Source organism: Frankliniella occidentalis, unplaced genomic scaffold (assembly GCF_000697945.3).
Source record: "Frankliniella occidentalis isolate FOCC.00 unplaced genomic scaffold, Focc_3.1 Scaffold282, whole genome shotgun sequence".
Classification (NCBI taxonomy): domain Eukaryota; kingdom Metazoa; phylum Arthropoda; class Insecta; order Thysanoptera; family Thripidae; genus Frankliniella; species Frankliniella occidentalis.
In genome coordinates this window covers 235909-263761 of record NW_026267408.1, presented here as the reverse complement: position 1 = coordinate 263761, position 27853 = coordinate 235909, and the positions used below count along the sequence as shown (strand labels likewise).

At 48.6% G+C, this 27853-nt stretch overlaps 1 protein-coding gene across 8 annotated transcripts; it reads left to right on the top strand.

The window, feature by feature from the left end:
* Nucleotides 1-82: 82 nt before the first annotated feature.
* Nucleotides 83-26546, top strand: LOC113208424 (protein Gawky). 8 transcript variants are annotated; one of them, XM_026425383.2, is made up of 22 exons: nucleotides 83-216; nucleotides 11273-11330; nucleotides 11582-11695; nucleotides 11778-11918; nucleotides 11989-12223; nucleotides 12316-12563; nucleotides 12644-13646; nucleotides 13730-14136; nucleotides 14218-14323; nucleotides 15162-15437; nucleotides 15533-15785; nucleotides 15952-16373; nucleotides 16453-17114; nucleotides 17433-17753; nucleotides 17838-18098; nucleotides 18185-18375; nucleotides 18456-18612; nucleotides 18792-19021; nucleotides 19960-20350; nucleotides 21763-21882; nucleotides 21980-22210; nucleotides 22281-26546. In XM_026425383.2, exons 3-22 carry the CDS (start codon nucleotides 11627-11629, stop codon nucleotides 22446-22448), a joined length of 5892 nt encoding a protein of 1963 aa, XP_026281168.1. In that variant the 5' UTR covers nucleotides 83-216; nucleotides 11273-11330; nucleotides 11582-11626; the 3' UTR covers nucleotides 22449-26546. The 8 variants fall into 8 exon arrangements, 7 of the variants coding, with proteins under 7 accessions (XP_026281168.1, XP_052129511.1, XP_052129509.1 ...); XM_052273551.1 differs by lacking the exon at nucleotides 83-216 and adding an exon at nucleotides 9987-10180 and having other exon boundaries at nucleotides 17523-17753; XM_052273549.1 differs by lacking the exon at nucleotides 83-216 and adding an exon at nucleotides 9988-10180 and having other exon boundaries at nucleotides 18801-19021.
* Nucleotides 26547-27853: the final 1307 nt, after the last annotated feature.

Sequence of the window (27853 nt, the reverse complement as noted above, 5' to 3'; positions counted from 1 at the left end):
ATAGTTTCAAACTTCCCGCCATCGAAAACAAAAGAAAGTCGTTTCTTTCGTCGACGCCTGTTGGTTATCACAGGCAGTGGCAGTAGCAGGTAACCAATCACGTCTGCTGTCGGCTAATGCGGAATCACGATCATGAAATGGCGTTGGCGTCGAACGTCTCTCACTTGATGTGGTTGTGAAGTTTTGTTTACGTTCTTCCCAAACTTTCCTGGATTGGTGAGTTGTGATGTGCACTTTCGAACAAAATTGTGTGTGCTGCAGTCTCTAGATTTAGCAATACACACTCATTCTGGTGATAGCTCTCTGTACTTTTTTCTCCTTATGCGTTGATCGTCCAGCCTCCAAATCTTTCTGTTCTCTCTGTCTGATTGCTGGGTTTCTCAGGTTTTTAAGGTTGTCTGGTTTGTCAGATTATCTTCGCAGTTAATTAATCGGCATCACAGTTGATCAGCAAGTCTTTTTTGATGCTTCAATCTATTTTTGCCAGCAGACCTAACCTGTCATGACGAATGATACAGTAGTAGACGTATAGGATAACCTGTTACCAGTGTTTTTCTGTATCTCACCTGTTTGTTTCTTGGTTATCTGTGTGCCAACTATTTTACTCTAAATGTATGTTTCTAGGCGCTATGCTTCATGTCTGGGAATGGCATCTTTCTTTGTGTCCTAGTAGATTGTTTTTGTTGCTTTCCTTTGGCTTTATTTTTTTTGTCGACTGATGGAAAACAAGCCCTTCAATTGCCCTCAACCTTTGTGGCCCTGAAGACCTTACCCTAGACAATGTAGTCCATGTTTCGTTTAACTTGTTCATGAGTCAAACCGTGCTGTACTGTTAGGAAAATTTAACATATTTCCTAAAAATGTTTTTCTGATCATGTAATTTCCTGGTCGCTAAATCCTTCTTACGCTATAGATGTTTTTTATTTGTCTTCACCTTGTCTGTTATACGCATCTGCATATGTAATTTTCATTATATATTAGTACATTTTTATTTGCCGAGCATCATAGTCGTGTGTTATAAACTACTTGTCTCGCTTCTATTTTCAAGATGCTTTTGTGTGTGTACATGGTTCTAGGTCCCTGAGATGTTTGTACGGTTAACTGATTATTTATTTGTTCAGTGTATAGATGGTTCTGAATTGGATTGTGGTTTGGTGTGTCCACGGGGGTGGGGCCGAGAGGGTGGGCTCAGGGAGTGCCGGGCCGGGCAGCGGAGCAAGGAGAGCATGGCAGCTTGGGCAGAGCAGATCTTGGCTTGGGCCAGACTTGCCTCGCCAAGCCAAGCCGAGCTTTAGCCGGTTATACACCTCGTTAGAATGTTGGCAAGTGGAAGGAGAAGGCGAGGCACTGTGGCATGGAAGGTGCGAGAGAGGGAGAGAGGAAAGTTGCGGGGCGGAGGGAAGGGCAGCACCACGATCGCCTTGCTCTGCTGCCCGACCGACCCGACCGCTCGCCGCTCCCCGCGACTCGGGAGAGAGGGAGGGAGCTGAAGGAGGGAGAGGGCTCGCGGCTCGCGAAGCGCGGCCGAAGCTGCGCCCGAGCCCGAGCGGCACTGCGAGCTGGGCTCACATGCTTCCAGCACCGCACAGTGGGCCGGACCCCGGGCCCGGGCAAGCGAAGGGAAGGAGCTCGTATACTCGCAGCTCGCCGCCAGCTCCACGTCCCCCGCGGTCGCGGAGGTGCGGCGCGACTGTCGGCCCGGCCGCGGTGCCGCGGTGGGCGCCCGCTCCGCGCCCGGCCCGGGCGGTGCTGCGGTGCGCCCCGCCCGCTGGCCTGCCTGGCCCAGTGGCGGGCGCCGCCGCTAGAGCCGCTGCCGCCGTCGCCCCGCGACTGCGCGCTGCGCGGGAGTTTGGCCCACATATCTAATGCCTGGCAGCCGATCCGACAATTGTATGGCGGCGTTGCCGCGCTGCCCCTGCCCCTCCCGCCCCCGGCGCCCCTCTCGCCCTCTCCTTGGGATGCGGCGTTGCCACTTTGCGTGTCAACTGCGTGTTCTGCAGGGCGGGCAAGGCACTGCGCGAGGCTAGCTGGGCCCCGCACGGGGGCCTCCTCTGCACCCCGCTCCGCCTCTCCCCGTCCGGGCCCCGCGTGGGGCCCAGCTCCGCGCCTCCGCGCGCCGCCTCCAGGAAGCAAACGGGGAGGGGCTTGTTTGGGGAACTCAAATCCTGCCACCCCCGGGGGCGGCCTCGGCGTCCGTCTGGGGCCTAAATGCGGCTCCCGACACACCTCCCGCCCGGGCGCGCGGCGCGGGGTCGCTGCCAGGCCAGGATGGCGAGGGAGACTGAGCGGGCGCGCAATGGGGTGTCTCTTGCTTCGTGGCGTTCGCGCCCGAGCGGCGATATCTGCCGGGCCCCGCCCCTCTTGAGCACTCTGCGGGGGCGGGGGCTCTTATGGGGCCCGCGGCAGCCCCCATGCCCGCCCCCGGGCCGCCTGACCTGCCTGGCCTTGGGGAGGTGGTGCCGACGCGCGGGGAGGCCTAACGTCCTTATCGCGTCCGCCCTTTTGCGCAAACGATCACATGGTGTATACGCACCACCGCGGCGCGCCGCCCGCGCACTCGCCCCACGCGATTACAAAGTTGGGCCCGTCGTCAGCAGTTCCTCAAAATTTGTTTCCTCGCCAATCTGATCCTTGTCAGCAGCCGCTGAGCTGGCTCACGCTCATGTATACGACGCGTAACCGCGCCACCCGGCCACCCGCCCGGCCCGCCGTCGTCGTCCTGGGTCATCGGGGCCGCGGTTGGCTTGGCGGCGTGGCGCACGCGAAGGGTCCGACCGACCCCTGTCGATATCCCTGCCTAAATTATTATTGTTTGATGGGCTATTGATAACGACCCGCGTGCGTGCCGCGCTACGACCTTGCCCCGCGGCGCCACTGCCCCCGACTCGCCGCACCCTCTCCCGTGCCTTCCATGCCTCTCACCCCCTTTCCCCTCCACCCGAACCGTCTCCCCCTTCCTGTTCCAGGAGAGCAGCGCCGCGTGCTTTGGGTTTCTTGTCACAGAGGGAAAGGTGTAACCAGGCAGGACAGACTTATTCCCCCACAAATCTCGTTACTTGTTGATCCTGAAGCCCTTTTTCGTCGCCTGGTAGAACCCCCGAGTCATACAACTGTCTCTACAACTTCCCTTGGCCCCAGGCGAGGGCCGCTATAGGGAGACACAGCCAGGAGCGAGCTTTTCTGAGGAGATGTTGCTGCGGTGGTGGCTGCGGCTACCTGCTTCCGAGGGTCCACGCAAAGGGATAGGCGGGACCCAGACGATCCATGTGTTGCGGGGGTAGCTGAGGAGGCAGTAGTTCAGAAGAGCTCCCATAAGAAAAGCTCGCTCCTAGTTGTGTCTCCCTATACCCCAGGCGCGTAATCCAGGATTTTCTTTTAGGGGTGCCACGTCACGCCATTTTTGCCTACTTACACATCGAATTGCCCAACCCTTTAGGCGCCTCATCATCAGAGGCCCATTGGCTACTGCCCTGCCCGGTCGTCCCCGCTCCCTACAGCCCGAGCCGCGAACGTTTTGTTTCGTCGTCGAGATAAGTGCCGGGCGCTCGTATACTATCGATCTCCTGCGCGCCCGGCAGCCTGGCTCTCGGCCTGGCCCCAGCGCTCGCGGTAGCGCTCGCGGTACGGCACGCCGAGCTGCGCCAGCTGCATGTTGTGCCCCTCGCAGGGCTCGCAGAGTGCTCCACCTGTCCACCACGCGACATTTTGCTTTGCCGCCGCCGCCGCCCTCTCTTTGCGCTCTTTGCACTGCTGCAGCTCTCTTGCTTGTGTCATGTGGTGCCAGCCAGTGTGTGGCATAGGGATTGTGTGTGGTGTAAGAAAGAGAGAGAGATAACGCGAAGGGAAGCGGGTGTGAGAGAGAGCGAGGAGCCGCGGTCTAATCCGTGCTCCATCTCCCTCCCTCTCTCTCTCTCTCGCTCTCTCCGAGGTGCGCCCCTTCTCTCTCTGCCAGTACACACGGTGGAAAATAGGGAGGGGGTTCAAGTTCAACCCCTCACGCTGCCTCCCCTCTCCTCTGTCTCCGCGTGATTTGGCCGCGTTCCAACGTGGTATTTATTTGAATGACGCGCGCTTTCCTCGGCGGCGGCGTCGCGACGTGCTCGAGGGAGTGGTGGTGGAGGTGGAGGAGAAGAAGAGACGCCCCCTTTGCCTCCGTCTCTGGCGCGGCCCAGGAGGAGAATGTCACAGATCACCAAGTCGACAAACAGCAGGGGCGGCGCACCTTGGCGCTGCTGGCCGGTGCATCTCATCTCTCAGGCGGGTCACCTGCATGTATCTCTGCCATGGCGGGGCGGGGGCGGGGGCTGGCAGGGAGCCCCAGAGTCCCATAAGCCATTGCCAAAGCAAGCGCACACGGAGGCTGTGTGTACGTACCTGCACTAACCATCCCGATCCGATCGGAGATCGGAGGCAGCCTGCGCTCCGAGGGAGGAGCCGAGCGCCCTGGAGGCAGGCAACCGGGCGGCCTGTGCGCAGGGCTGCGCGCCGGGTCGGCCTACCTGCAGGGGCTCGCCGTGCCCCGGCCCTCTGGCTCCGGCGGCGGCCGGCAGCCGGCACATCGCCATTGTGCCTCATCCTTCTCGTACACTTCTGCGCTGCTTCGTCTCCCTCTTTATCCCTCTCTTGCCTCTGCCCCCACCCACTCGGAGGACAGGGTGCCTCTGCGGCGCCGACCAGACTCTCTCTCTCTCTCTCCCTGCTTTTCGCGACACACCCTGTGCTCTTGCTGCGCGCGCTGCAAGCGGGGCGGGGCGCGCGGCGGGACCACGCCCAGTCGGACTCGATGTTCTCGATTCCGGTCCTCCGATATCCGCCGTCGGCCCCGCCCGGCCCGGGCCCCCACGACGACGCTTACGGCCGCCCCCCCGACCGGTTTGAGCAGCGGTACCCGGCGGTGCTGCGCGGCGGTACCCACCCTGCCGAGCGGTGCAGAGCGGGCACCGCACCGGCGCAGCGGGCAGCTAGCGAGAGAGAAAGAGACAAAGACAGACCTGCTTGCGGCACAAATACCAATCGGGTTGCACACAACAACAGCAGCAGCGTAGGGGCCGTCCAAGGATCGCATACACTGGAGTGAGTTGGTGTCTCTCTCTCTGGCTCGCGTCCAACGCTGCTCGGGTCAGACCGTCAGACCCGACACCGCTGAGCCCTTGCACCGCCCCCCCCCCCCTCCTCTCCCTTCCCCCCGGACTCAGAGCGCCCGCCACAGTTCAACCTTTTCTGCAAAGGTTATCCGTAGACCATTATTTTTCTGCCAATGATGCGGCGGCCCCTGTCGTGCGTAAAAACAACTTCAAATGACTTTCGACGTTGCCTTTTTTTTCTCGTTTCTTTTTTTCCCGGACCGGGCCGTGCACCCTGGCGGGCATTGCCCGTGTAATGGGCGCGGGCTTACACCGCAGCAGGGTGTGGCGTATACTGCGTGGTGTACTTGCGTGACGTACCTCGTGGCGTATACTGCGTGGCGTACACTGCGTGGCGTACACTGCGTGGCGAATACTGCGTGGCGTATACTGCGTGGCGTATACTGCGTGGCGTATACTGCGTGGCGTATACTGCGTGGTGCGTGGTGTCGATCGGTCAGGTGCAGCTGCTCTACACTATACAACGCTGTCACGACCCCCTGTGGAGCATAGTGTGCTGAATAGTGGTTGGGGAGGGGGATTCCTAAAACTTCTCCGAAGACGTCGACTTTTTGTTGCTGGCCCACGGGGGCCCGGGTGCTGCTGCTGCTGTTGTCGGGGACCCCGTCACGCCCCGCGGCCAGAGGCTGCTGCGGGGGCCCCGTGCGCTTGGGCCCCTAGGCCTTGTGCAGCCTCTAGCGGCCCCCGTGCCGCGCCGCCACCTCAGCCGCCACCGTGACCGCCCCCGCCGCGCCCCGCTCCGCCCCGCCCCGCACACTCGCTGAGCCATGGCTGCTGAGCACAGCCGGGGGCATTGACTTCGGCCTCCTCCTCCTGCTTTACGCTCTGGTTTGTGTTATTTCGCCCAATTAAACTGCATCGGAAGCAGCGGCACCATTATATTGAGTGTCGCTGCGGCTGTATGGCCCCCGCCCGCGGATAGCCCCCCGGCTAAGGCTCCCGCCGCCGTGTCACTGGCGGCCGCGTTTCGGTGACTGGAGACGATTGATAAATACACCAAAAATGTGATTCGGAGAAATGCAGGTGCATTGCCCGCGATCCCTTCCAAACAAGATTACACATATCAGGCCGGTCGCGGAAAGCTTTGAGTCGCGCTCGGAGCGGCGGCCGCCCGCCAGCACTGCGGTCGTGAAAGTCCTGCCAGGAGTCCAGTAGTGGAGGAGACGGGGACAGGGGCGTAAAAGTCGCCGAGGAGACCGACACTTTTGTTTTGCTGTTTCACTGACGACGAATAATACCCAACAAGCGCGTCGTGATTTTCTTAAACTGAAACTCGAGTCCAGCAGAGGAGTGGTCGCATCAGCGCGATTGGCGGCGGCGGCCTGGTGCTGACGGAGTACACCGTCATCATCTTGCACTCTGAGTGAGGAGAGAGAGGGGGGGGGGGCTGCTTCCGCGTTGGTTGCTGAATAGTAGCTGAATAGCACCCCGTCCTCCGCGCGCGGTACAGTATTTTGACCCGCCCTTTCGCCACGACGCCACTGGCTGACAGAGCTGTAGTTGGCTGAGGCCCCTGCTGACTGACGGAGCCGCTGGCTGAGGACGGCTGAGGCCCCTGCTGCTGACTGACAGAGCTGTTGGTTGAGGTTGGCTTGAGACGCCTGCTGACTGACGGAGCCGCCAGCCGAGGCCGGGCTGTTGGTTGAGCAGGCTCCCTGGCTGAGGCCGCAGCTGCTCCGCGCTGCTCTGCTTCTGGAGCACGCCGTCGCCGTGCGATACTGTATCGGGTAGCGGGGCTGGCGTGGCGTGGCGCCGCGGCGGAGGCCGCGTCGTTGAGGCAGGTCAAGGCGGGCGGGCGTGCTGCTGCGGTGGCGGCGGCCACCCCGTGTGATGCAGCTTGCATCTCCTCGTCAAGGTCTAGGACGTCATCGGGCAGCAGCAGGCAGCACTGCACACCACATGGACGTGCTCTACTTTGCGCACGCGATGCCCCCGTGGGAGGAGATGAGATGCGCGTGCGTGTGCATCGCGGCACTCTAGTAGTGTACAGGGACGCCCCTTGTCGGCAGGCATGCACCGCGCCAGCAGCAGCAGCAACAGCAGCAGCAGCAGCACCTGCGAGATGCCAAGCGTTGCTCCTCCCGGCTCTTCTCTCCCCCCCCCCCCTTCTCTCACTCACACTCGTCCTCTTTCTCTCTCTCGCCTGCGGTTTGCCGCCGTGAAAGTATTGTAGTGTATGTGGCGGTCCTGTAACCATGTTCGGGATTATGCAGGGGCCGCGGGGTCAATTAGCACGCGCGGTGTGGTGTTGGCGTGTTGTGGCGTGGCGGTGGTGTGCTCGCCCCGGCCACGCCCCGCCACGCCCGGTCACGCCGAGGGAGTAAGGCGGGAAGTGCAGCTGCACTGCTGCTGCTGCCTGCCCTGTCGGTGCATTGCGCGCGCTCTCACACACTTGCAGACACTAACGCCAGGTGTAATGTGCATCAGCAGCAGTGTGTCGACCTGCTCATTGTGCGAGCGTCTCAGGGCACCGCACAGAGTTGGCGCGCTGTTGTTCGGTGCGCGCGGGAGGGGCTACCTGCCGACCCGGCCCCGCCCCGCCCCGCCTCACCTGCCCCGGCCCGGCCGGCTCGAGATCACCTTGGCAAGGGACCGGGGCGGCGGGGCCCGTCCGTAAAGTCGACCCGCATTGGCGGGGCGCTGCGCGAGCTCATCAGCTAAGGCAGCGACGACGACACTTCGGTCTGATTTTAGAACGACCAACCTTACTTACGCAACGGTCCGGGCCACGGGGCCGGGGCGGGCCGGCGGGCCGGGCGACGGCGGCAGAGCAGGGGCCATACACCACCGCCAGCAGCGTATTTGTTGCCGTCAGTGGCGGAGCCAAAGGCGCGCGACACCTGCCATGGTGAGAGAGAGAGAGAGGCACGGGCGGGCAGAGCTAAGGAGGAATGCGCGCACGAGAGAGGGAGGACTGTGTGGTGGTGGTGCGCCTTTCTCCCGGCCCGTCGTGCTCCTCCTGCTGCTGCTGCTGCAGCCGAGGTATACGCCGCTGGTCGGTGGTGTCAACCCCGCACAGCCAGCCTAGCCCGCCGCGACCAGCGGACGGCCCTACGCTACGGCGACAGGCACGGGCACGGCACGGCCCTGGGGAGCGCGGAGCAGAGCCAGGGCAGAGCGGAGCGGGCGAGCGCTAGCTTACCACCACTTGATTATTGTTCCCATCCGGTCGTTTTAACTGCGTCCGCTTGGCTATTTGTCGAGTTTTCCAGCGCGACACAACGGTCGCCCCTCCCCTTCTCTCTCCCTGTCCCCGTGCGACTCGGCCGCGGCCATACGCTCGACGCGCACCTCCTCGAGTCCGCGCGGGTACGGCCGCGGGCGCCTCCTCATCGCCCTCGCCCTTTGGACCGCGGGAATAACCTCTCTCTCTCTCTCTCGCTCGCCATATTCATGGCCTCACATGGGCTCATTTCAATGCCAATGCCGGGCCGGGCCGAGGCCTATATCTCCTCGTAATCGCCGGACGACTCCTCTCCAAAGTCGCCCGAGCGATAGCGGCGACAAAGCGGCGCCTGCTCACCTCGGCGTGACTAAACTACCAAAAGGCTCGCGGGCCTCACGAACGGGGTGGCGCCGCCGGCCGCGGGTGGAGACGATTGATTATTTGTTTCGCCTCTTCTTATTGTGTGTTATGGCCGCCGCCGAGATCGCGCGGCGAAAAGATGATGTGTGAAAAGTTGTCGCCAAGCGTCGTCTAGACCAGGAGGAGGAGGTGGTGTGGGAGGGTGGTCTGCGTCTCCCTCCTCCCGCCTCTCCTCCCCGCCCGGGTCAGTTCAAACGCGCGCCCGGGGAAGTGGGTGGCCCGCCTGCTGCGCCGTGTCGAGCCGCGCATAGGCAACACGCTGGTCTGGTCAGGGCCTCAGTGCGGGTGCACTGAATTACGTACTGCACACACATCCCCCCCCCCTCTCCCACTCAAACTCCAGATTACAATTCTAACGAGTGGAGTAGTTTTCATGGGGGTTGAAAAGGTGTGAAACATACGGGGGTTGACGTGGTCGTCGAGGTTCGAATTATCTGGAACTTGGAGAATTGAGCAAACAAAAGGGTTGGGGTAGTAGTTGTTGGCGCAGTGCGCCAGCCTAACCTGACTCGCCGCCCCGACAAGCTAAGGGAGAAAAGGGGAGGGGTTGCTTTGCCACTTCCTACCCCTTCTCTTCCAACCCCTTCCAACCCCCTCCCTTCCCACCCTCCCTTCTCCCCAAGACACGAGCCGAATATTGCACATGCGTACTGGTGACCCGCTCACTCGCTCCATCTTCCACCTCTTTCTCTCTCTCTCACACACACATACATAAACTGGTGTGTTTTCGTTGAGTGGCATGGTGATATGACTCGAGTGACACGAAACTTGGCGTTACTTTCATTCATAGTGAGTTCTTGTTGTGCGAGAGGAATTGTGCTTGCTGTGGCCAATTTAGCAAGGTGTTCATTCCATGCTCTGTTTTGTGAGGATTTATCTCGTTCTATTCCCTAGTCTTGTGGCGTGTTTTTGTTCTGACTCCTCCGACCTTGCGGGGGCGGATATCTAGGGGAGGGCGTCCTTTGCCTCCGTGAGCCCGCGAGGGAAGTTCAGTAGGCGGGGGCGGGGGCGGGAGGAGGAGGGGGATAAGGGGGGAGTTTTTCCGCTCTTAAGCGCTTTATATGCCTGTTTGGATGTGGGGTATTGATGTTTTGTTTCATGCCCAGAATACTGCCGTGTTATTTGATTTCCGCCTAACATTTGCTGTTATTTTGCAAAGGCAGACATTTTGCTAGCCTGCTCGTAGGAAAGGCACCGGGCCGTGTACTGCGCGGCTCGGTGAGCCCGATGGGCCAGATTTTTGTAGACGACGTCCGCCATTGTGGATGGAGTCGGGTCGTTGTGAGCGCAGCGAGCTCGGGCGGCTGGCGCTGGCGGGGCATCGTCTGGTTGGGGGGAACAGCCGAACGGCCTAGTAGCGATAGGACGATGTCCTAACTCCGAAGCAAATCTGATATTTCTGCCGTGGTTTCCTCGTTTGGCCCTATACGCTGGTGTGTGCACTTTCTCGGTAATTATGTGGTTTTGCGAAAAGTTCGAAATTGAGTGTGCTGGTGTTGGCCCTGGTTTGCAAGTCGTTTGGAGGTAGTCCTCCTACGTGCCTGCGTATAAGGACGATGTTGCCCGAGACGTGTGAGTGGTTAGTCGCTGGTCCAATTTTTCGTTTGTGAGGTTTCTCGGACCTAGAGTGGTGCAAGTGAAGTGTTTTGAGTACTGGCTTTTGTCAGACAGCTATTGTTTTGTGTAGTTGTTTATGTGGAGTGTTTTAAAGTTTTCTGAAGTAAGTGAAACCCGATACTCCGAAATGGATACCTCTTCTGAGTACAGTAAGTCAGAAACTTTGAGAAAATTCAGCTCACACTTCTACCAGCGCAAGTGTCACCTCTGTCTGCATATTATTTTGATTTTTAAGCAATTTAACAATTGTTGCCGTGAAGTCCTCATTCATTTTTACATCTATGCTGTGTGGGAGTTGATCTCAGCCTGTCAGGGGCCCAGGTCTCTAGGACATAGATATTTGGGCCTAGCCTGGGTAGTTTAAGTTTTCTGCTGCATTAGTTTTTTCAGCGTCTGAAGTTCCTGGAATTGTTTGTTTTCTTTAGTTTTTATTTACCAGTACAAAATTTAGGTTAAGTGTGTCTTCTTATTTATTTTTTCTTCCCAATAAGCATAATTAGTCTGCTTTAAAAAAAGGATTTGTTGTAATATTTATTCTATGAACATGTTGGGTTGAGTTTTTCCCTAGTTTACAAATTTACTGGTGTCTAGTCTTTCCACATTTGCCTTCTGAATTGGATCAGTACAGTGCCAACACCCACTCTCTTTCAGAATGAGAAATCCACATGGCCTATGTATTGTGTAGGCCAAACTTTATTTTAATATTTCTCCTTTGATCTGTTGTTTTACTTTATACTTTGAGTTTATTTTGATAAACTTAATCTTTCTGAGCCGTAGTATGAAATGTTGATCTCAAGAACTTTGTTTTTTTTTTTTTTATTGGAGTTTGTCCTACATGCAGAACTTGCACCTGATATCATGAGTCCCCAGAATTAAAATTTTTCAATGTCATTGTGTCTAAAAGTCTTTATTTTCTTCTTCACAGATCTCTTCCACTATGGATTACAATGTTCGCTGAAGATCCCTTAATAGTCATTATTAAGGTACGGTTTAAAAAAATAGAATTGATATCAAGTAGCAACTGTTGGTAGAGATTGGTTGAGCAATTTACCATACAAGTGAACTCATCCATCTCTCCATCTTTCAATCTCCTCTTCATTCGATTTCATTTGTTTTACGTCGTGTTTACTGTATCACATTTCTCAGTTTTTTAATTCAAAGATGCTTAAGATTACTTACAACCTTTCTTCAATTACCTTTGTTATTATTCTTAATTTAATTTTTTCTTTTTCAGATTTTTTTTTAAAAAACATAGCCTGCCAAAGAAGAATTGAGCCCAATGTTCTCCAACAATTCTAGTTCTTTTGAGATTTCTTCTGTAGCAAATGGCTCCACACAAAATTTTGAGGTGTGTTTTCAATGCATTTTCCCCCCTCTCTGAGACTCTGTTGTATTTCTTCAACATTCTAATTCCTTATGTAATGATATAGGACAATGGAGTAGTAGTGTCATGTGGAGCAGGTCAGCAAGCTGGACCTGCTCAAAGCACATGCAGCAACGAACCTGTAGCCAAGGTGGAGTCCCCTCTGCCTGGTTCCAGTTTCTCTACCAAACCTGTGCCTGACATGAGAGTAAGTAGTCAAACTCCTCTCATGCTATTCTCTCATGGTGCTTGTGTTCTAAACTCCTATATCTCCTCAGGACTCAAATATTCGCTACAAAGACTGGCCAGGCGATGTGGGAAGCCAAGCGTCATCAATGTCATCCACATCACTTGCCAGTAGCATCACCTCTACGGCAGCACAAAGTACTAAAATTGAAAGTACAATGCAAGATGGTCTGTTTTCCAAAGATGCTCTACCTACCGCTGTGCCCTCTCTCAGTGCCTCCGAGGTAGCTACTTGCAGCAGAAGCCTAGTGATACCATTGCACACAGGTTAGTTCATTCTCTCCTGAATTTTTGTTTGATCCGATTAGAAGAAGTAGCTCTGACCAAAATTGACGTACTGTTCTGTATGTTTTGTACAGGCTGTGATCCCTGTGGCTGTTGTAATCATCACCCTGATGACAACTGTGCCAGTTGTTTGAAGTCTGAGGCGTGCAGCCATGTTTGCAGCCACAAACACACCACTCAGTCCTCTCAAGAGGGCGCTAATGGGAGCTCCCCTGTGGTTGCTTCCCAAATGTCTGTGATATCCAGCTCAAGTGGCGTGGTGGTGGCCACAGAGATGGAGTTTCTTCCTCCGTCCCATTGCACCAGCTCAGGTGCTCTTCAGGTAAAACATTCTCAACTTTTCCCTTTACTGCTTTATAATGTACTTTATCACTTATAATCATTTTTGTTTTTTCCTTGCAGAGTACCCCTGCCTGTGACATTGATTCTTCAAGCAGCAATAAGCTGCACCTGCAGCGCTTTGAGCCAAGCGATGCTAATGGCAACGCATTGCCTAATGAGTCAAAGCAGCATCACCTAAACCAAATCACACCTGCTGCTATAACTGAGATTCTGAAACAGTTCCCAGGCCATCTCATTCCTTCCTGGGAGGAGAAACTTACTACTGGTGCTCTTTCTGATCAGGATAATAATTATTCTAAGGCTAATCATAGTAATAATAGTGTTAAGGAACATTCCCAAATGGGAGGAGGTGATGCCAAGCACAGCAACAATGCCTGGAGTCAAACTCCATTAAACATTCCTGAGGCAGAAGGGGATGGCAATTCTCGAGTGCCTCAAGCCATTCAAGCAACGGTCCAGGGTATTAATGACAGTAGCAACCCACCTGCAAGCTTTAATAATAATGTTAATGTTAATGATAAATATAATGTTAATGATAATGGAACTGCTTCTGTACTGGACAAGAGTACAGCTTTACTGAATGACTACGCTTGTTTGAATCTGCCATCTGGCAAAGACCTCAAAGCATATTTGCTCTCCAAGAACATGGATGTACCTTACAACTCGAATGTGGTCTTCAAAAACCCAAACCAAGACTTACCTAAAAATGTGAGGAAAGAAGTACTTCCACAGAAATTCCGTGGTATAATTCAAGGGCCAGCCAGTAATGCAAGATGGGGTATTCCTCAAGGACTTGGTCTTCGAGGTGGTGGTGAGAGCTCTCTGAACAATGGAACAACTGGCTGGGGTACACCCCCAAGTGGAAATAATAACTCGAACAACAATGCCAACAACAGCAATAATAATCCAGGAGCTAATTCTGCAGCTGCAGCTGGTTGGGGTACTGCAAATTCTACTCCTAACCCTGGTAATAATCCAGGTGGCCAAGCTCAATGGGGTGCACCCAACAACAACAGACCAAATTCAGGGAACAATCAAAACGCTGGTGCTCCCCCAAATGCAGGTTCGTATCTTATTTGTGACATGATTTATTTATCTGTCCAGCTGAATATAAGCGGAAGAACTTAACAGTTTCTTTTCCTGTAGGTCAATCGCCACCTCAATCAAATGCTCCAGGTCAGCCTACTCCCACACCTCAATCAGGTCCACAAGGTCAGCCCAACCAACCTGCTGGACCACAGCAGGTGCCTCCTGGACAGCCGCAGCCTCAGCCCAATGCCACTCAGCCTCCTCCAACGTCCCAGCCGCCGCCTCAGAATGGCTCAAACCCATGGAGTCAGGCAGGAGGTGATCTGGGACCCAATCAGCCGCCACCTGCCGGGGGACCAGCCAATAACAACAATGGTGGCCCACCTGGAAATGGATCAGGGGTGCCAGGAGGTTTGCCACCCACTAGTGGAACGACTACGCCTTCGACTCCATCAACAAAGCAACAATTGGAGCAGTTGAACACAATGCGTGAAGCACTCTTCAGCCAAGATGGATGGGGTGGAGTGAGTGTCAACTCGTTCTCTAGCACTTCTGGTGGGAGTTTGTAACTACCCCCTCTAACCCATGCTGTTATTTATTTTCAGCAAAATGTCAACCAAGATACTGGCTGGGACATCCCGTCATCTCCTGAGCCTGCCACCAAGGAAAATAATGGTGGGCCTCCTGTTTGGAAACCTAATGCCAATAATGGTGAGAACTGTGGTTTTTGCAATTGTGCAAGTGGTTTTATGGCTGCCTTATTAGTTGATTTAGCTCTGTGGGTGGCCTTGCTGTGTTTGCTTAATGTTATGTGCCATTTGATTTGGGGTAATTCTATGTCTGTAGATTTTCTAATCTTAAATTCTTTTGTGAAAACTAAAAGTCTCTGTATTGGTTATAAAAGAGCTCATTCTCCCTTCTCTTCTCCTAAAATATTTTAAAATTGTGTTTATGGTGGGTATGTGCTGAAACATCTTTTCTGTTTTGGCATGTTAGAATTCTCTAAATGTTTATACTGCACATAAGTATTTTATTTCAAAGGCCTCCAAGGCGTCGTGCGTGTTTTCATGCAGATGCTGAAAACCAATTTTTGGGAGAATTACTTCTATGTTGTAATTTTGTTAGCATAATTGTCGATAAAACACAGCTTAACTTGTACCATTGCGATTCCAACAGTTTCCAAGTAGGTTTTTTGTTCTCTCCTGTTTTGTGCATTGTATTTCTTCACCTTCTTTCTTTGGGAATATTATGGAAAGGTCTTAGTTAGACACTGTGTTTCTCAACCCTGGTGCTGGTTTCCTCCCCAAATTCAGCATATGAGATTGTTGTAACTCATCAGCTCTTGCTTCATCCCCTGAGTCTCGTCAATCCATCCACATCCTCTTAATTATGCATGAGGACTCCTGATTCCTTTTAGTACAGTTCCCCTGTTTTTGTGTTCTTTTCTGTTTGCATTTCTTCAATCTGTGAAAATCCTTCTCCATGTCCCAAGTCTGACAGTGCTTTGCATTCAATTTGAAATAACTGATTCATTCCCAATTTCCTTCAGGAACCGACTTGTGGGAAGCTAACTTGCGCAATGGCGGCCAGCCACCTCCCCAAACCCAACAGAAGACTCCATGGGGACACACCCCTACGACCAACATTGGCGGCACTTGGGGGGAGGATGATGAAGTCAGTGACAGCTCCAACATGTGGACCGGAGTGCCTGCCAACCCAGGCCCTGGTGTTGGTCCAGGCGTGGGTCCTGGCCCACAGTGGAACACAGGTGGACCTGGAGGACCTGGACCTGGAGGCCCCGGTCCTGCGGGAGGCATGTGGGGAGGTAATTGTCACTCTGTTGTTTTTTTAATGTATTTTTTAAAATTGCGCTGTTGACTTTTGAAATTTGAGAGATTTAAACGGGTGTTACATTTTCAGGTCCCCCTAAAGATGACTGGAACCGTGGCAGCTCCAACTGGGGTGAGCCTCGCGGCGACCCCCGCGGCGGAGACCCGCGCATGGGCGGCATGGACGGCATGGGCGACCCTCGCGACATGAGGGGCGTCGGCGCCGGCATGGACCCTCGCGACATGAGAGGAAACGACCCGCGCGACATGAGGGGAGTGGACATGCGCGGTGACCCGATGCGCGGGCCCATGGACCCCATGCGCGATGGTTTGCGCGACCCGAGGTGAGTTCACTGGTACCAGGTGAAAAGGGCGTAAGTCCACGGACTTTCCATTGGACTTGCGCCCTTTTAACTTTTGACCAGTGAGATGACAGCGGTCAAATGTGTTTGCTGGAGGGCTTGCCCGTACGATTTTTTAAATTCATATCACGTCTCTTTTCCTCGCCAGGGATTTGAGGGGAATGGGAGACATGCGCGGTGGCGACCCGATGATGCGCGGCGACCCGAGAGGCATCAGCGGACGTTTGAATGGCGGTGTGAATGATCCGTCCATGTGGGGCCAGCCCCCGCAGCCGCCGCACCACAACATGCCGCTGCACCAGCAGTCTCAGCCGCCCCGCGTCGGGCCCGGCGTCGGCTCCGGAGGCAACTTCCCCGGAGGCGTCAACCAGTGGGCGGGCCCGCCGCCCAAGGACATGGGCATGCCAGGGGTGGGCTCCAAGCCTTCCGGCTGGGAGGAACCATCCCCGCCGGCTCAGCGCCGCAACATTCCCAACTATGACGACGGCACGTCGCTGTGGGGACAACAGCAGAACCGCGGCGGCGGCGGTGGTGGAGGCGGAGGCGGTGGCGGCGGCGGTGGTGGTGTTGGTAAGTTAGTGGGCAACCTCCTCGTTGACACAAGTTGCCTTCTGTACTGCATTCTGCTAACAACCTTCTTGCTTTTCAGGTGGAGGGAAAGTGTCTCACTGGAAGGACATGCCTGCACCAAACATGGGTCGATCCATGCAGGGTTGTCCTCCAGGTATGCCTCAGAACAGAATGCCCGGCAGTAATGCTGGCAACATGAAGCCTGATGGTCCCTTGTGGTCTCATCCAGGCCGCAATGGATCTTGGGATGGTCCTCATGATGGCGCTGCTGGCAATCCTTGGGTCGAAGATCCAAAGAGTGGTTTGGGTGGGATGAACAATTGGAATGAGCCTCCACTTACCCCATCATCCTGGGGTGGTCCCAAACCCAAGAATCCCATGAATCCTGGTGGTTGGATGGAAGGTGACATGGATGGATCATCATGGGGTCAGCCTCCCAAATCAGGTCCCAAACCTATGACGAAGGAAATGATTTGGACCAGCAAGCAGTTCCGCATGCTCACTGAGATGGGTTTCAAGAAAGATGATGTTGAGAATGCTTTGCGAGGATCGAACATGAATTTGGAAAACGCACTTGAAATGCTAAATGCCAGTGGCAGAATGAATATGGATGCTTGGCGCGGCCATGAGGATCATGGATTCGACATTGGTGGTAGCAATCATCCAGCAGGAGGCTCTGGTTCTGCATTTTCCGCACGTGGATTCCCTCACAGCGCTCCACCGATACCTTTTGCTCCGCCGGTAAGTTAAATCTCTATTTACGGTATTCTTCCTATCTTTGCCTTTTGGCAGCTTTCTGAGGTGGGTTTCTCTAGGATTGTCATTGGGAATTTAAAATCTAAGCTTGAAAATTTTTTGAACATCTGTGTCTTTGAACTGTTAATATTTTCGGAAATGCTCGATTTTTTTGACAAGCTTAGCTTGAATGAACCTAACTATTCTATAACTATTGTACTGGTAATTTGGGTTAAGTCTTATTTTTGAAGCTAGGCTGTTCCTCTTCCCTTTTAAAGTTAAGGTGGTGGCATTGTCATGAGATTCATGATTTGTTGCTTGTAGGGTGGTCCGGGTCTGAACAACCAGCCTAGTCTTATCAACATGAATAATGCCAATCCTAGTCTCACCAACATTAGTCCTGCATTGGTTCAGAAAATGTTGATGCAGCAGCCTCCGCCCCAGCAACCACCATCACAACAGAGTGCGCCATTCAATCAGTCGCAGCGCAACTCTCAAAATCAACCATCTGCTCAGCAACTACAGATGTTGGTTAAGCAAATCCAGATGGCTGTAGGAGCTGGATATTTGAACCAGCAAATTCTCAATCAGCCCTTGTCACCTCAAACTCTTCTTCTGCTCAATCAGTTGCTGCAGCAAATTAAGGTATTTAGGTCACATATACTTTATCTGAAGGCTATTAATGTAAAATTTGCATTTTGTATATCTAAAATGACTTTTGTTTTATAGGTTCTTCAAAACCTCACTCAACAGCATGCCGTGGCATCTACACAGAAGGGTAATCCAGCCATGCTGGCCATATCTGTTCAGCTTACTAAAACTAAACAACAAATCAGCAACTTGCAAAACCAGATTCAGGCTCAGCAGGCATTGTATGTAAAACATATGCCACAGCAGCCGCCTAATCAAGACTACTTCAAACCAAACATGCATGACCCTATGAATACCATGCCCAATTTTGCTGATCTCACAATCAGCAAAGAACCACAGGTAACCTATTCCACACTTTTCAACGTATTTAATGGGAAGTTTCATTCATCTGTTTCCATTAACATTTTATGATTATGTTTTCAAAGGTTATGAATGACCAGTCATTCCAAAGCCAGCAGTCGCGCCTCAACCAGTGGAAATTACCATCCCTAGACAAAGATACTGATGGTTTGGGTAATGAATTCAGCCGTGCTCCAGGCACCACCAGCAAAGCCCCTGGTCTGTCTCAGAGCCATTCATCTCCCAACATAAACCCTATCCTCAGTCAGGGTGATGGGTATGTATTCATTTCTATATGAAATATGTCGACCTCTGGACCTTAATAGGGAACTAACCATATGATTTTCCTCACAATAGACCATGGGCAAGTGTCAGCCGCTCCAACTCTGACACTGGTTGGCCAGACTCTGGCAGTATTGAAAGTGGCCAGCCAGATAAAGATTGGCCTATTACACCACAGTCCAATTCTTTCTCTGATTTGGTCCCAGAATTTGAGCCAGGAAAGCCATGGAAGGTAGGCGAACTCCATACCCTAAGCATGAGTTATTATGATTTGTTAACTAATTTACATGGGCTTCTATTGTTAACTATCTACTGTAAGAAATAGTGGAAAAGCAGATGTTAAAGACTATCACTAGTCAGCCCATCTTCTCTGTCTACAGTAAGATCTTATTTTCTTGCCCGGTGTTTCAGGGCAACCAGATGAAATCAATTGAAGACGATCCCAGCATTACACCAGGGTCAGTGGTTCGCTCACCACTGTCCCTAGCAGCCCTCAAAGAACCAGAAATGTTCTCTGCCGGAGGTGTCAGCAAAACATCACCTACTTCATCTGGAGCTGAAATTCTTCCACCTCTGAGTCTCTCATCATCAACTTGGAGCTACAATAATACTGCTTCTTCTACTGCCTCCTCCTTTGCCAGGTTAGTATTTCTGTTTAATAATATTTGAAGTATCAAATTATATTGTTTGATGCGTTTCCGTTGTGTATGTGGAGCGTGTGACAGGTGCTATTGGGTATCAGTTTCTATTGCTTCTGAGGACGTGGAGGTAACTTATGGGATTTCGCAGAGAGTAAATGCTAGCACTGGTCTTAAGCTCCTTATGAAGTCATGGCTGAACGTTCCCTTGCCAAATTCTTGGCATTTGATTTGTATGTTATCTGTAGAATGTACCAGATTTAGTTGAGCATTTTAAATGTTGGTTTTATTGTTTGTGATGGAAAATGAGGTTTTTATGTAGTGTTTACTAGACTCACACTTGGAAACTGGGTTATATGCTAAATGGGTTTTGGTAGGCTTAATTACTTATTTGCTGTCAATGCAGCGAAAGGAAAAGGTGGTATATTCATTTATAACAGGTGTCTTTTCAGTAGTTTGAGATAAGTTTCACCATTCACTGCTCAGCCATTCATAACTTTCATGCATGTCACTTCATCTTGAAAACACTTGGTTTTGAAGTGAATGCTTGTATTCTTCCTTTTGCAGTCTTTGCATTGTATCATGACTTCCTCTGCAGAATTGGGCCATAAAGTGCCCTTAGCTCTTTGTTTCATTTCATTTTTAGGGCCAGTGTGTGTCAATCTATTCAAACACAGATCCAAGACATTGTTTGTTTTTTCAATTGGGAAATTTAGGCTAAAAGTGAGACTGGTGTTCTGTGTTTGTAATGTAACCCGCACTGGCCCTGTATTACCTCACCTCACCTCATCTCATCCATACGTCTTCTTTAGATAACTCTATCACTCTTTCTCTGTGCGCCTCTCTAGAGCCAGGCCGGGCCGGGCGAAGGACCGGCGGGTGCATGCACCAGTAGGCGAGGTTTGCGCCGTGCTTGAACATTGCTCTCCCTCCTGTTGCAGCCCACTCAGCAAGCTGGCGTCGAAGGGCCCCTGGGGCGACGGGCCGGTGCCCACAGCCGTCACCTCTGAGCTGTGGGGCGCGCCGCAGAACAAGCCCCGCGGACCGCCACCGGGACTGAGCAGCAAGAACCCGAATGGCAACGGCGGCGGCAACGGTGGCGGCGCTGGGGGCGGTGGCGCTGGCGGGGCAGGTCAAGGCGGCGGCTCGGCGTCGAGCGGCAGCAGCACGAGCAGCAATGGTTGGGGCCGCGGAGGCGGCGCGGGCTCCGGCTCTGGCGGCGCATCGTCGTGGGGCATTCAGGGTGGCGCAGGTGCGACGCCCGGGGCGGGCACCACTGGAACTGCGGGCTGGGGCTCTACGTGGCTCCTCCTTAAGAATCTCACACCACAGGTCAGGCATTGTGAAGTGCAACTTCAGGCAAGGTGTTGCAAAGTTCTGTTCTGTGACAGGAAGGAATATTTTATGAACGACTGCCTGTCGTGAACTGGGGGTGTTGAGCTCCCTTTTCTTCTAATGTAAACTCGAGTCTAAATTGGATCTTTGGGTTTGACACTAACCAGGTCTTGTTGGCCTTTGGTGGGTGTGGGAGGCATAGTGCTGTTCGTTTTGGTTTTCACTTGTTCAAATCTGAGTCAATGTGAAATCCTCAGAGGACTGCAGGATGCTCTTTCAGAGGATTTCTCACCTCAGAGAATTCGTCTTACACTTCATGCCTTCAAACACTGTCTACAGTAGAGCCTCAGTCAGTCAAATTTCAATGACCTGTTAATTAACTTGGTTGTGGGCAATTTTCCCTTCCCTTTCCCCACCTATAGGTTGTTTTAAGTTGACGGTTTTTAACCATCAACTTGATACAGCTTGGTGTGTCAGGAGCGCGTACCGCCCTTCAGCTGCTTTCAAATTTCCTGCTTTTTATTTTATTCTTCAATTTTGTTTAAATTTCTTTCAATTTTTCTTTATCTTCAGTCTGATTAGAACTGTACCAGTTCATTTCCATACTTCAACAACTATAAATGTCATGCTAATATTTCAATATGATCTATCCACTATTCCTTTTATATGTAGTTGAGTATACAGACTGAAGGTTTTTTTTTATAAATTATTTGTTGTTTTGTTGTTTTTTGTAGTAACACAGTTTCTAATTTTTTCTTCATTTGAAACAAAGGCGTACGCTGGGTGATTTGGAAACCTTTCATTTAATTGTCACTTAGCACACTATTGATTGGTCGTTAGTATTTTCAACCAAACCCTTGTTTTAGCCATTCTCCTGACTTGAGAGGATAGTACAACAGCACATTGCTGACTCAGCTCTTTGAAGGCACTTATAACACACTCCCCGCGTACACCCTTGATTATGTTTTTTACTTTACTTTTCTGCATATTTTATATGTCCCTATTTTAGACTCTTTAGTTTATGCTGTTAAAAAAAAAAAAAAATTGCACAAATATTGTGTGCTTGCTGAACACAATGTTATACTGTTTTTATTAAGCTTCACATGTGTTATCATATTTATTCAACTTGCGAAGGTTTTAGGCAAAGCCAATTCGAGTTACTCTTAAGGTCCTATGTACCTAGTTCTTAAATTCAGAGAAACTTAATTTACCTAATCTTGCATTTCTATTTGTTCAGCTACATTAATCGCTAGTTTTTTGTCTTGGCTCAATATTCCCTTTTTTTAATTCTTTTTTTTTTCTTTACTTTCTTTTTTTTTCTTTTTTTTTAAACTTGGTTTTTCCCCCTTTTTGTAGTTTTTATTTTATCTAAATAATCTCTTAACTTTCTGCTCTGGTTCAAATTTCAGATTGACGGGTCCACTCTGAAGACGCTATGCCTTCAGCATGGGCCTCTTCAGAGCTTTCATTTGTACCTGAACCATGGTATTGCACTCGCCAAATACCAGAGCCGTGAAGAGGCTAATAAGGTCAGTTTGCTTTCAGCTTGATTTCTCTTAACTTCATCTAGCCTCAAAAATGTTTCTCTTTCTTATGCTTTACAACTTTGCTTTGTTTACATAATAGGCCCAAGCGGCACTTAACAACTGCGTCCTAAGCAACACAACGATATTTGCTGAGTCTCCAGCTGAAAGTGAAGTCCACAACCTTCTATCTCATCTTGGTGGGCATAATACATCTCAACAGCAACAGAGTGGTGGTTCTGCCCCCAATTGGGGGATGCGCTCCTCTAGTGGAGGGGCTGGGGCCAACTCGGGAGCTCCTCCTGCTCCTGGGAAGGCCCCTCAGTCCTCACAGGTATGCCATTTCATCTCACCTTTATATATTTTCAAGTGTAAGAGCTCCACTTACTTGAATTTTTTTGCAGGACACATGGGGATCTAGTGGAGGTAGTAACAGTAGCCAATTATGGTCAAGCCCTCCAACAAGTAGTGTGCTGTGGGGATCTTCGCCCATGGACTCAAGTGGCGACCAGCATCGTGCTACTCCCTCTGCTTTCCTTCCTGGTGACCTACTGGGAGGGGAGTCTATGTGAGGTGAGAAAGTCCCACATTATCCATCGCAGTTTCTGTAATGTAAGGCATTGTACAATCACTGACTGACATATCTCAATTGAAAGCGATTCCTGTGGTTTATGGTCTTCTAGAAAATAAAGTTGACCAAAGGATAAGAAGCCTGTTCTCAAAACCAGTCAGTGCTTTCATTGACATAACTGAAAGCAGTTACCTAAATTTAAGGCTCAGAGAATTAATCTAAGTGTTGTTTACAATGATTTATCATGTTTAGTATCCCCTGGCTCTACCTGTGATCTCAACTACCTTAATCAAACGGCTGCTTTTTCCCTGTTGTTGTTTATTAATCTGATTATTAATTGTAGAAGGGAAACTCTCCAAAAAAAGAAAAAAAAACAACATATTTTTTAAAAAAACGAGAGTTTCTTTTTATGCAAACAGACTGCACGCCCAAGTATATTTAACTGTTTACCTTTCCATTGTTATGATTTATGTTTTGTTCACCTTCCAAGTTTCACAGAGAGCCGGCCATTTTGAGTCTCATATAAACCTAAAATGGCTGTACAAATCGTCAACCTTTTGTATTCACAACCATGTGCTGTGACGTTCATGTGTCGTTTTTGTCTTAGATGTGTGATGAAATTGCTTTTGTAGTCCATTTCTCTCTCAAGTTATTAATGTAGTCAAGTCTTTAATTGGTGCAACAAAATCACAAATCATCACATCAATGCTTCTTTAAAGTGGCATTGACCTTTCTAAGTTTTATTATTTTATTATAAATTATATGTGTAATGTGTATCAGGGTTGGAACCCTACAGAGGCTCCACATTCAAAGATTACTCTAAGTACTTGCATTAGCTAATTGATGATTTCATGTGTATATGTTTTGAAATGCCAACTGTAGTGCTTAGTTGATGTGACCGATCTAAGTTTACTGAGTAGTGAAATTATGAGATTTGAATTTGTGGTAAATGGAATGTGCTTTACTGTTGTTTCCTCTCTGCCAATACTTGTACCAAATATTATATTAAACAGGAAACATGTTTTACCTAATTTCTAAGGGTACGATAATGTCAATAGTAAGTAAGATTTTAATTTAGAAGTAAAGGAAATTATACGATAAAGATATGGGGGAAGAGAAGTAACAATTAACAAAATGAGCATTCTCCCCAAGTGTAGACTAATGTCTTGGGACTCAACAAATTGTGACTTAGGTCACATCGCTTCTTGAATGTGATATAGCAACTATAATGGACCTGTGAAATAAACAAACCCTTGTCAATTGTGACTTACTTGAGTGAGTGTGAAGAGTTGAACAGAGAGAGAGAAATTCAATGAATACGTACACACATCCTGTTTGGCTGTTGTCTTTAATATATTGAAGATCATAGAGATATATAAATATATATATATTATATTATATTCATGAAACATATAATTAACTAATATGCCTAGATTCCTAGAACTGATGTTTTATTAAAGTACAAGTGTTCAAGTCATGTGTTTTTCCTCGTAGTGAAAAACATACCAGCATTTTGCTTGATGATTTCATGTGTTAAGAGGTTGTATGGTGTCTTGCTGGAGACTACCAAGACCATCTATGCCTTTTCAAAAGTAATACATAAAGCATATTTGTTTGTGTTCTGTGTTTAGTGCTTTCTGGTATTACCTCTGTGACCAAAAGAATGTTATGGTCTTGTGATGCAATTTCTATTAATCTATCAGATTCAAAAGTAGAGTTATGATATTTTGCGTGTGAATGTGGCTATTGAAACTCTTCAGTTAACTGTGAAGCTCAGCTTTAGTAGAATTGATGTTAAATTTGTTAAGAGCTACTCTTAAAGAAATCTTGCACAAATGAAGTTGGACTAGTTGATATGGGTTACTGTCCGTCACCTGTGAAAGCATGAATTTGAGGCATGTACCATTTCTTAGTATTTTATATCCCAACAGTATTTTGTGATGTCAGTGCCACCTTGTTGAAGTTAATACATGTCAGAATATTAATTGATTTGTGTGCTTTAATAATATTATTGAATGTAGTTATAATAAGCTCGTTCATTGACATTGGAAATGTTAGTGTTACTTCTTCATGGTAAATCATAAAATTTAATTTTGATGAATTACATGAGCCATATCAATTATATGAGAACTAGTTTCCTGAATACTGCTTGTTTTAAAGTATATCTTGTGACTTCAAAAGTGAGATGGTCTGTTATAACAAGTCTGCCAAAATGTGTTTTCTTTCTTTTTTTATTATTATTTTGTAATAATAGATTTTTTTAATAATTGAAATTGACTCTCTAATACTTTTGATAGCAGTAGTGTACATAGATTGGTAGTTGGTTTTAACTAATAACAAGAGCAAACGCCAAAATTTGACCAAGTATTTTCTTTATTTTATTGTTTTGTTTTACTGTGCATTACATTGATGGTTAAGAAAAACAAGCTTGGTGCATAGTTGTAAGAATTGGCACTGATATTTTTCTTCCAGTGATCTTACATGTGAAGATATGTGTATTACTTCGTAGGTACAAAATTACTATTGAACACGCCTGTATGTTACTTGTTCAGAAGCTCTGTATGTATTAGTGCATTTTCATGTTGTGTGCATCAACCAGCATTGCAGGAATCTGGCTTAAGTCACCTAGTATTTTGCCAATACTTAATTGTATTTTTACCTATGAATGAAGTTGTCAATGTCTATAAAATCCACCAACCGTGCTAAAACAAAAAATGGAAAAAAAAAAGATTAAAAGACACTGAAAAGACAAGTCTCCGAGAATCAGTACTGATAGCTGCAATGCTCTCTGAGAGATTCTTCAATACTCTTCAGGCCTGCCTGCCCTGTTGGTTCAATTTTGCCCAGCTGGTTTCTGATATGTTAGGTTGGGTTTCTGGGTTCTCTTATGCACCTAATATCACTGGGTAAATTAAATGTTTGTAAATATTTGGTTGAATGTAAATTCCTCCTAGCCGTTAAGTGTTACTTAAGATAAAGGGTTTTAGTGTTCCATTTATTTGATGTGTGTTAATGAATTTTCAGATGTGCAGGTTAACATGTCAGCCACCATTTGTGATAGCAAATTAAGTTGATGTGTTGAACACTGTTCAAGGAGCGCCTTCCTATAATAGAGCATTGATACTTAGTTGTAAGCAAGATTTTTAAAACTGTTTGCTTGATATTAACAAAAGACTTAGGGGGTCATGCAAATGCAAAACTGGAACTTGTGCCATGTGGTCTCTAGTGTGACCTGAAACTTAAAATATAAATTTAAAGCACTCTTTCATCCAGATTGTTTTCCTGCTTATGCTTAGATAACTAGGTATCCAGTTCCATCTCATTTGACCCCCTCCCCTTTCTCCAATATATTCTTGTGACAGAAAAGCCATTGTACTTGTAGATGTAGATTTTAGATTACCAGTACAAGTTAGGGTTGATATGGGAAAGATCAGGATTAAAGCACTAGTTAGTATAAATGGAATGTCTGGTATAGTTTGAATTGTTTTGTTTTTCTGTTATGTTTTCAAAGCATGTTTGTGTCTTGTTGACTGGTGTGCTTTTGTTACCAGACTCCCTTTAATGTTAGTTAATTTAATAAGCTCCAGGTTCTTCAGATCTACTTACTCCTTCCGTCTGCCAGAGGATAGGTGTACTGCACTGGTTAGACACTCCTGAGAAATGTGCCTGACTGACACACTACTAGTCTCCTAGCTGTTAAATCAGTAATTCTTAAAATTATCTAAGGTTTACAAATTTGTTTTATACTGGCATTTTTAATACAATCATGGGTATACTTAAAGAAAATGCACAAGTCTTTTATCAATAATATTGACTTTTCTATATTTTTATTTCCAACTTTTTCTTTTTCCCTTGTTTTTTTTTTTTTTTTTGGTAGACAGTTTGGTTATGGTTGCGTTTGAATGACATTTGGACCCAGCAACATGAAGAACATGTTCATAAATGTGTTCATTGTTGCTTGTGATACTGTGACTTGTCTGAGAGGACTACTGCAACTTTTGAGTGGTTATTTTGTGTTTTCATGTCACTATTTAATACCAATTATTATCATTGGATGTTCGTTTATTTTGTAATAAATTTAAAGAAAATAGTTCTGTAATCCCATTTTTTTCTAAATGATCCTTTTCCCGCCTAAAGGCCTATTAGGCTTATGAGTCCTATCATGTGGATTTCACTTGACATTCCGACCAGCTAAACCAATCAATATTTGTACCTGATTTGTGTCACTTAAGCCAACGGTCCTAAACTAGGCGGGAAGTAGAGTTCTTTGTATTCATTGAGCAATACTAAGTTTCTTTTCAAGCAGTGAAGTAACCACTCAGACTTATCTTACATTTTTGTTCCTGATCCATTTGTCAATTGATTATCAATTGATTACTTTGGCCTATGTATTGAATAGTCATGTTAAATTATACCATGAAGGAAATATGGCACCCAGTATCATTTATTTTTGTGCAAGTTCTTGGTTGTTTGTATTAGCCTCTGCTTGCTGATGTGTTTATTGGGTGGTGATTGTTGATTACTTGCTGATAATATCCTTTAGCTTTATATCCCCTGTATCATGACTGTGTGAAAGTTACACATATCCATGCCATAAGTAAACTTTTCTGAGCCCCCCCCCCTCCCCCGCAAGCAAAAAAAAAAAAAGAACAATCAGCAAGTAGAAGACTAAAACTTTTAAAGAAAGAAAGACTTTTCCAAGGATTTCTCAAGTAGAGAAATGCTTGAAAATGGTAGAAATCATTAGTCAAAATTTTTGTTTAGCGTAGTCTCAGACTTTCCCAGTATCAACTTCTCCAATGCAATTTTCCAAAACCATTTTCTGGTTTGTTTCATTATTATTTTATGAAAGTAAGCTCTGTTACAACCTTCTATATCATTGGCATGGCATTGAGTCATAATTCAGTCTTAACTCCTCCTTTGTCACCACAGTCACTCAGTTATTTCCTTCATGATAATAAAAATATTTTGGCAGTCACCTTGCACTTCCCTACAGTTACTATCCAGTCAGGCATAGCATTGATATTTCAAAGCTCTCGAAACCTTTGAAAAATGACTTCGTTAGCCAATGTCTGCTGTATTGATGCATTGTCTTGACTACTCGTTGACCAGGTTATAACTGTAGTTGGAGTGCTCTGTAGATGTTTGCTCTGTTGAGTCCAGTGTCTCACCTCCATGTCGTAAAGAAAGGCACAAATTGAATGAGCACAATAATTCAACCCTCAATCTGTAAGGATCATTTATGTGGTAAACCACATTCCTATTACTTATACAGTATCTAATTGTTGAAAAATTTGTGTTGTCTCGCTTTTGACATGAAATTTATATAAAAGTTAGTATGACACTCTTCTGGCCATGGTATACCTCTTATTTTTAGTCTCCTTTTTAATTCGATTACTTTACCAT